Source organism: Aythya ferina, assembly GCF_964211825.1.
Source record: "Aythya ferina genome assembly, chromosome: 15".
Lineage (NCBI taxonomy): Eukaryota > Metazoa > Chordata > Aves > Anseriformes > Anatidae > Aythya > Aythya ferina.
In genome coordinates this window covers 12,748,519-12,757,167 of record NC_140314.1, presented here as the reverse complement: position 1 = coordinate 12,757,167, position 8,649 = coordinate 12,748,519, and the positions used below count along the sequence as shown (strand labels likewise).

Genomic DNA, 8,649 nt, shown 5'->3' with positions numbered 1-8,649 from the left:
GCTGGAGCCGTGGTGCCTTCACTGAGATGCGTTTTGCTGAGCTCTGGCATGGCTTAATGCTTTTCTCCCTCAAAAGTGACTGTTGGGTGCCATGTGAAGAAAAATAACAAAATGCTTCAAAGGAGCTTGACCTTGTACTACATACCCGTAACAGCTCTGCGTAATGAAAAACCAGAGCAAACAACTCATTCAGCGAGTGCCCTGAGCAAAAGCTAACTGCTGTGCTGGCCCCACAGGGTTTCCACCGGGCAGCTCTTCAAGAAAGCAGTCCAGGACAGAGGACTCCAAGTAAAACAACGTTTTGTTGTCAGCAGAATGAGGAAACAACGAAGTCCTCAGAGCATTGTGCAAGCCTCAGCGAGACGCAGTGCAAAAAGCTGCAGTGGCAGGGGTGCTGGATGCGGGGAGCAGTGCTCGTGGGGTGCCCTTACTCAGCGGGTCAGGACCATGGCATCGCCCAGCTAGAGAGGGGCTTGCACACCTCCTGACACCTCGACAGGAGAGGACAAACTCATTCACGCTTTATTTTTGAGTTTCTAAGTGGAACTCTGCACAATGGAGACAAACAAAAAGTTAAGTATAATTTGAGGTGTACTTTTAAAGAAGTGTCACTGCCTTGATCTTGTTCAGCTAGAGTAAATTTGCTCTGCAAGAAATGTCGGTGAGAGCTCTACAGCCCCGGCAGCGCTAGCAAATGCCACTTCAGTTCAAACAAAACCTCTCCGCTGGCCTCTCTTTTTTTTTTTTTTTTTTTTTTTTTTTTTTTTTTCCTGCTGCCATTACTTCTCCTGGCTCCCACTTCTTATCTCCTCTCCAAAGCCTGAAAACCACCTGCCCCTTCCAGACCAGCTCCCAGGCCAGCCACAGCCATGGTGCCGTACTGCGGGACCGCTCTGCGCCTCCTGTGCCTTCTGCAGAGGGGTGCCCGCAGCACCAAGCGCGTCGCTGGGGAGCCTGCTTGTCACTAAGAGGGGTGACGAAGTTTTATGCAGCCCCTGGCTGCCTGCATAACCCCCACCTTAACCATTTCCAACTCGTCTACTATTAAATATCTGCTGGTTGGCCTGGATTTTTAAGATACCTCAGCGCGTACTTTATATCGCGACCTGACTTAGTGCAGGTAGGTCCAGTTTTTCACACCTTTAAGTACAAAAGTGAGGTTTTACACCATGACTGCAGCTTGGAGCACGGGAGCAACCACCAGGACGTGCGAAAGCACCGTGCTGGCGAGGCTCAGCGGCTGCCCACACCCCTAATAGAAACCGATTGCAGCTGAGCAGCAAGCCGTAATGATGTAATGGTCTCTGGCATTTCACCCTGATAATGTCACGGTCTTTATAGCCTTTTTAATACATTTCATTGCCTGACGCCGTTTGGTACCTGACTTTTGTAAAATCAATGAGTGAAAACAAAATCCTTTTACAGATCAAAATTCTTCCAGCGGAGAAGGGAACACCCAGATGCAGGCAGGGAGGTCATGGGGGAGTTTATGAAAGGCAACGAAGCACGTGGGGCTTGTGGAGAGTGCGGTGCATTCTTGGGGTGAAAATGGGGATTTTGTAACCAGCAGGACACTGCAGAAGGGCCGGTGCCTGGCTGCATCGCACTGGCTCTGCACATCCCGCTGCTGGGAGCCTCACCAGGTGCTCAGCACGTGGAAGAGCCAAGCACGAGCCGCAGCTGTGTCAGATACCACAGGTACAACATGGCCAGATCCCTGCTCTGTGCCTCAGCTCCTTTCTGCCAGGAGGAGAGTGCAACTCACGCCTTGTTCCCTTCGCTGTGTGAGCATCTTCAGGCAGGGATGCTGCGCTGCTCGCTTGCCAGCGAGGGTTCCTGACTCCGGTGAGTCTCTGGGCACTGCTCCAATAACTTTGCTGCCAGCAATTACGCTTATAGAGGATTTTTTTTTCTGTCTTGTGGTAAAACACACATTGTTTTTAACCCCAGCTTGGGGAACTGCTGTTGACATCCGGTGTCACCGGAGGTTTGCTCTCCGCAGCTGGCAGAGTGTGGAAATGCCTCATGATGTAATGATACTGTTTGTGCAAGGAGGATTAAGCATTCATTTAAGATGTGCTCTGGTGCCATGGTGACAAACAAGGTTAATAAACTCGGGGCTGAGGCGGGAGGTACCTTCAGCTGACTCAACAGCTGGGCACCTCCAAACCTTGGGAGCGTTGGGGAAATGCGGCTTCGGGGCAGGGTGACCCTGCAGCGGGCACAGGATGGATGGGAGCCCAGGGATGGCTTTGACCTAAGGCATTTCCAGCCCGGACCAGGGATGTGTGGTGGCCCTGGCCCATCCACTGGGGATGGGCGATGCCCAGAGCGCTGCAAGGGATCCTGCTGTGGGGACCCGTGGCTGCAGCCTGCCTGCAACAGTGGCTTCCCCCGTGGGACCTCCCTGGGGGTTGCGGGTCCCCGGCTCCATCTGCAGCGGGGCCTGCCCAGATTTGCTCCTTTGCACCTGTGTTTGAGTCACGGCACCGAGGCTTTACAATATTCCTGTGCAGCACAGACGGCACTTACTTGGAAAAAAAAAACCTTCCTGTAAGAGCAAGGTATTCTGAGATTGCCCATCGGAGGATTCTTAAACCAAAGTTTGAGCAATGTCCTGGTGGAGGGGGTGCTGGGATAAGTGGTCTGTTGGTAATTTCCCTATTTTCAAAACTCTCCTCCAAATGGTGATTCAGTGCCTGGCATTCAGCCCCCCAGCCCCAGCCCCTTGCATGTCTCCCCTGGGAGGACGCTGCTCCTTGCCCTGGGAGATCAAAACCATCCACGCAGAGGCAGGGAAGAAAGCTGTTAAAAATTTCATTCGCCTCTCTGCAAAAAAAATAACTGCAAGGGGAGTAAATAAATTAGCTTGTTACCCGTGAATTCGGCCCAGCTGTCTAGGAGTTACTCATTATTTTGTTGGCAGCTCGGAACTGGAGCCAGGTATCCTGTTGGCAATTCCTCACCTCCCCAGGCACGTGGGCTTGTTTTTAACGCGCAGGGAGCAGCGCCGGGTGCAGGACACTCGCGTTGTGCCTACGACTCGGACCAGGCTCTGACCAGCAGCTCTCCCGGCTGCCCCGTGCCTGGAAAGCCAGGCCCAGAGGGACACATCGGGAGAAGCGAGGAGCCCCGAGGACGTGGTGCGAAGCTCCGCGTGGCCCCTGCGTGCTGGGCTCAGCCAGGGCGGCCGCGGCTCCAGCTGGGGCAGCCGCTCACGTCGGCTGCAAGAAACTAACGTCAGCCGCGTTGTGAGGATGCGTGTTTTTATTTTTAAGCTTCCCCTTTGTAGCTGTTCCCAATCTGGTAACAAAGACTTTAACCCTTTGCTCAGGCGCAACGAAACCGTTCTTTTCCTTTTAAGCCTGTTAATGCTGACAGCGGGTTTGGCTGCAGCTGGCAGAAACGGGACACATCTCTGTCACAAGAGCTGAACGCAGTAATGTGGAGAAATTGGTAGCATGGAGAAAGCCTTGGGGAGGCTATAACTCAAGGCAAGTTTGGGGTCCTTAGAACAGGGGAATATTTCCATTACACTGTAAGCCACAAAAGCAGCCCGAGGGGCTTGGTGGGGGTCGGAAGCGAAGCAGACAAAGACTGCCATTACAGCGAGCTTTACAGGTTTATTCATTTTTAATTCTTTCGACCTAGAAAATGCAAACAGCGTCTTGTAGCCCCAGATGGCAACAGGAGAGCCACAGGGCTGCGTGCCCGAGGCACTGCCCCACTCCTGGCCACAGAGTGACCTGCTGCTTGGGACCACGAGGCAGCCACCTGAGCCAACTTCACCCCAAACTGCGCTCCCATGGGAGACCCAGACTCTTGCCCTCTGTGACCAACCAGGGCTGAGGCACAAAGAGTGGAGGACGGCTCCCAGGCACCCCACAAAGTGGTCTTGGGATGTGCAATAGGTTCCCCGGGTGGGGTGCGTGTCTGGGATGGTTGGGTGGGATGAGTGGGAAGGATGCCACATGGGATGCGCAGTGAGATACTCTCCAGAGCCTCCCTGGCTTGCAAAGGGAAGGGAAGAGCTGCGGGCAGGAAGCTCCCAGGTGTCTGCAATGGCACCAGCAGGGACCTGAGGACAAGGGATAATGCCAGCACAGAGCCACCAGTGCCATCCTTCTTGCTGCCCCAGGATGGGTGACACGGCGGTGCCAGCGGGGAACCAGGGGATGGCAGCCGGGCAGCTGGGTGCTGTGCGTGTGAGCTCTGACCACGCAGGTCTTTTATCTTCCTGCTCCCGGTGTCTTTACTGAGCAGGGCATAACTTTCCAGCCATGTATTCCTGCAGCCAAAAAAATAACTCTGTGCTCTTTAAGGAGGTAAATTTTCTTTAGATCTCACCCTTCAACGAGTGTGCTACAGCGGTGTCTCACGGGGGAACTTGCCAGAGTCCATCCACGTAAATAAAACTATTGAAGACGGTAGGAGGGATTTTTGTGTGTGCGTCTTACTACAGAACTCAAATCCAGTAAAGCTTTTAACAGCAACAAAGGAAACGAGCAGCCTGCACAACGCTTCCCTGCCCGAGCGGCTCAGGCTCACCCGCGCTCTCTCCAGGAACTGCTCCGCCTCGCCAGGTGAGCACTGCCCCACTTCAAGCCGCCCCAAGCAAGCTCTTTCTGAGCAGAAAGACAGAGGCAATGGGGCACCGGGGAGCTCTATTTTGAGATCAAAGCAGGCGTGATGGAACAGGGCCCGGCGCCAGCGATTTCAGGCTGGAAGCGCCCGTCTGTGCGCGCAGGGCTCCCGCTGAGCCCCCGCTCCCAGCGCCGTCTGCTGCCTGCCTGTACCCGTGGGGCCCCCCCAGCTCATGCCATGGCTATTTCGGCTGCCGCCCTGGCTTTTCGGGGTGAGCAGCAGGAGGGTGTTTGTGGGGTGCCACCGGACAAGACTGCGGACACAGCCCCCTGCTTGGCCGGGGGTGGGCACTGGGAAGCCCTGCAGCAGGGTGCACGTGGAGGGGGCAAGCAGGGGGTGTGAGCAGGCAGCAGCAAACGTGGTGGCTGGAATACTTGTAGCAATAAGGAGAAAATAAAAATAATACGTGGTAACATCCCCCTGCATGGCATCGCATGGCTCCCATGGCAGTGAGCGCTGGGGGACAGGGGGCTGGCACCTCGAGGGAGCGCGGGTGAAACCATTGCTTTGCCTCCCAAAGCGACACCAGAACCATGAACTCTGGATACACAACACCCTGAAGCAACCATCGGGCTTGCAAAAAAACCTGCTGAGGCTGAGGTACCTGCTAAACTCATCACCCACTGCAGAGTGGGGCTGGCCTCTCTAACATTGCCTGGGGAAGAGGAGCCACGGCCGAGCTGCCCCTGAGCGGCCCAAACCGTGCGGGCACCTGAGCCCGGCCCCAGCACCGGGACACCAAGTCCCGACATCCCCCCACGGGTCTCTGGAGCACGCTGGCTGTGCCATGCAGGACACAGACAGGTTTCCTCCAGGTTTAATTTCAGGGATGGACTGAGAGCTGAGTTGGGTCAGAGGCCCCCCGCTCCCCGCAGGAGCGCAGCTTCCCTCCCGCTTGCCCCTGCTCGCAGCTCCTGGCCCCATTCCCTGCCTCCTGCTGCGCACGGACAGCCTCCAGCTGCCGGGCGGACGGAGCGCGGCTGCTCTCTGTAGCTCTTGGCACGTCCGTCTGTCGGGCAGGAGCCGGGAGGAGGGCTGGGTTTGGGAGGCCCCTCCGGGTGTGGGGCTGCCTGGGGGCACGGTGGCGGGGAGCCCCAGGAGCTGGAACCCCCCCGCTGCCTCTCCTGCTTGGTCTTAAAGAGCTCCAAGCTCCGTGCGAAGAGCGGAAGGAGAAGCCTCGTTGCACAGTTTACAAAGAAGCAGTAAAGATGGAATTGCTCCTTTTTAATGCAACTGCAGCTCCTTATCCAACCACAGCGCTGGGAACCAGACCACGATTACTTTCAGACTCCCCAAGCCGGGGGCTGCCACTGTGAGCTCACAGCACAAGCCCCTCTCCCCAGGCATCCCGAGCAGACAGAGACCCCCGGAGGGGACCTGCCCCCCAAAAAAACTGTGGCAGGGTCACGCCGGGTGGGCAGTGAGGGCCCGGTGGGTGTCCTCCTCCACCCCCTGTGCCGTGCCGAGCAGACACCCACCCGCCCTGCCTGCGGCTGAGCCCCCCTCCCTTGCCCCCCGCCTGCCTGACCCACAGCACCCACGGGTGTCAGCCCCGTCCCCCACTCTCATGCCACCAGCTCACGCCCCGATGCTTGCTGCCTCCCCCCAGCCTCTCCCTGAGCCCCCCCGAGCCTCCCCATGCGCTCTGCGCACCCAGCGAGCATCTCCCCAAACTCCGCTTGTCCCGAGAGGCGAGGGTCCTCGTGCCACCACCGACAGAAAGGGGACAAAAGTGCCGCTGGCTTCTCCTGACACTGAGCAGAGGTTTCTGGGCTGTTGCAAGCTGCCACATCCCCAGGCTCGGAGCAGCTCCGTCGGCTCTGCAGCCGTGGGGCCGGTGAGGTCCGGAGCAGCCGGGTGACCCGGTGGCGTTCTGCAGAGCTGCTTGCGGGGTTTCTCCACGCTGGCTGTGGGAAGGGGCTGGGCGAGCCACAGCGTGGGCACTGGGGGACAGAGCTGCCTGCAGCCCGTGGCAGAAGCAGGGATGGCTGCGTGCCGGCCGTGCCGTGGCTCGGTGGGTTGAGGATGGCGGCAGGCTGTCCTCGGGCAGGGTCCGGACCTCCTCGGGTGCCTCAAAGCCAGTGCTGTGCCCCCTGTGCCACGGAACAGAGAGGGGGGTCCGTGAGCAGGGTCTCCAGGTGGAGCCGAGCCTCTGACCCCAGCCTGTGTCATAGGGCTCCCTGCTCTAAGGAGACGGGCTCCTGGCGCTGCCTCTTCCGCTGCCTCTCCCGCTTGGCCCGCCAGCACACGTAGGCGGCCACCAGCAGGCCCACCCCGAAGATCAGGGTGGCCACAGAGACCATCTTAGCGATGTCCATTTGCGGGCCATTGATGGTGAAGGTGATGCACGTCGCCGCCACGCCGATGACCACGGAGACGATGCCGAAGGGGAAGATGCAGCGGTACCAGGATTTCTCAGTCCCACCCGTGGCCAGGGCCAGCTTGTTGAGCGTGGCGGTGGAGTCCGTGGCCGTGGCGAGCGGCAGCCCCGCTTTTCCTCCCTGCAGGCAAGTGAGTGAGTTGGACTTGCAGCCCATCATGTTGGCGAGAGCAGCTGGGAATGACGGGCGCAGGGCGCGGGCGGGATGCGGGTCGCGGTCCTGCTGCCCACGCAGGAGGGACGAGGCCGGATCCTACATGGCCAGCACTGCCCGGGGCTCGGGACGCTTCCGTGCGGCCGGGCTGGAGCTGGGGCAGCCGCTGCTCTGGCTCCCAGCTTGGGCTCCCGGCTCTTTTGCTGCCACAGGGAGCGGGGATTGGCGGCAGCGGCGCTGAGCTCATGCTGGTGGGAGGACCAGCGCGGGCTCGCTGCCTGTTAACTGTTTCGAGCACTGTGCAGGCAGCTGCCTGCAGCCTGGGATCGCTCCCAGGTTGTTCTCTCCCTGCTTTGTGTCTGCTGCCACCAGCCTGGGGCCCGGGCGGGCAGCGCTGGCCCCACATCGCCCCGGCCCCTGCAACACCCCGCAGCGCGGCCAGGCGAGTGCCAGCCTCCCAGGGCAACGTCTGTGTGGTTTGCTGCTGCAAAGAGCCCCCCAGCAGCAGCACCAAGCACTCCTTGCCCTCGGAGCACTGCTATTGCCTCCTGCCGAGGTGCCCTTTCTCCCCTTTCACCCCCTGATTTCCTTGTGCCAGCTCCGTCCCCTGGCGCGGGGCTCAGGGCACCCTCGCCGCGAGCCCCAGGGGACACCGGTGGCACTGGAGGAGGCTGAGGCTGCGGACGGGCAGAGCTGCAGGAAGGACAGCACATGTGGGAACAGCATGCACAACACGCAGAGAGGCTTCAAAGACCCGCAGCACTCCTGTCCCGGGCCTCTCCCCTACAGCACTCCCTGCTTCCTCTCCTTCGAGCGCCCAAATCCTGAATAAAGATGAGTGATTTTGGAACGGCGATGCTACACACACGCAGGGTTGGCTCTGCAGCCTGCTCCAGCGCAGCATCACGCACTTGCAGCAGCTGTAGCACGGCAAGAAAGCTGCCTCCGTCCTGGCCAGCTCCATCCCAGGCTGGTGGGGAGATGCAGGAGGACGGGGTGAGGATGTGAACAGCCCGGGAGAGACCAGAGGGACACAGAGGCCGGAGCTGGGGGGAGCAGCTCCTATCTGCACTCTTTGCTCCTGCACTGTTTTTTTTTTTTTGTTTTAATTGGTTTTCCTGAAGGAGAAGGGAAAGGAATTAGGCATTGCAGCAAACGTACGAAACCTGGAGCCATTCCCAGGTCAGAGCTTCCCCCGAGCTTGTGGGGCCCAGCCGCCTCCCTGCACCGTCAGGAGGCCCGGAGGAAGGCAGAAGCAGGGAAGAAAGCCCACACTGCGGTGGGAACGGACAAAATCTGAGCTGTGCAGAGAGTGGGGTCTACAGCGAGGCGAGAAGGTGAAGAAGCAGAGGAGCTGCCACAGGATGTAGTGACCTGGGACAGGAGAGGTTTGGGTGTTACTCTGGGTACAGGATGGGTATAGGGACCTCGCTCCCCGTGCCCACCAGAGCTGTGCAGAGGGCTTTGGCCC

General features: G+C 59.0%; 1 protein-coding gene and 1 long non-coding RNA gene across 2 annotated transcripts; one reads left to right on the top strand and one right to left on the bottom strand.

Annotated features, from left to right (window-relative positions):
* Positions 1-1,710: 1,710 nt before the first annotated feature.
* Positions 1,711-4,430, top strand: LOC311445078. The gene is made up of 2 exons (XR_014698186.1): positions 1,711-1,845; positions 2,927-4,430. It is a non-coding gene; the product is annotated as an uncharacterized lncRNA (long non-coding RNA).
* A 1,818-nt stretch (positions 4,431-6,248) lies between these two features.
* Positions 6,249-8,649, bottom strand: LOC311445272 (transmembrane protein 100-like). The gene has a single exon (XM_084537240.1). It carries the CDS (start codon positions 7,182-7,184, stop codon positions 6,813-6,815), a length of 372 nt encoding a protein of 123 aa, XP_084393366.1. The 5' UTR covers positions 7,185-8,649; the 3' UTR covers positions 6,249-6,812.

Coding starts and splice junctions, on each gene's coding strand:
- LOC311445272 (XM_084537240.1), bottom strand. CDS start 7,184: ATGATGGGCTGCAAGTCCAACTCACTCACTTGCCTGCAGGGAGGAAAA.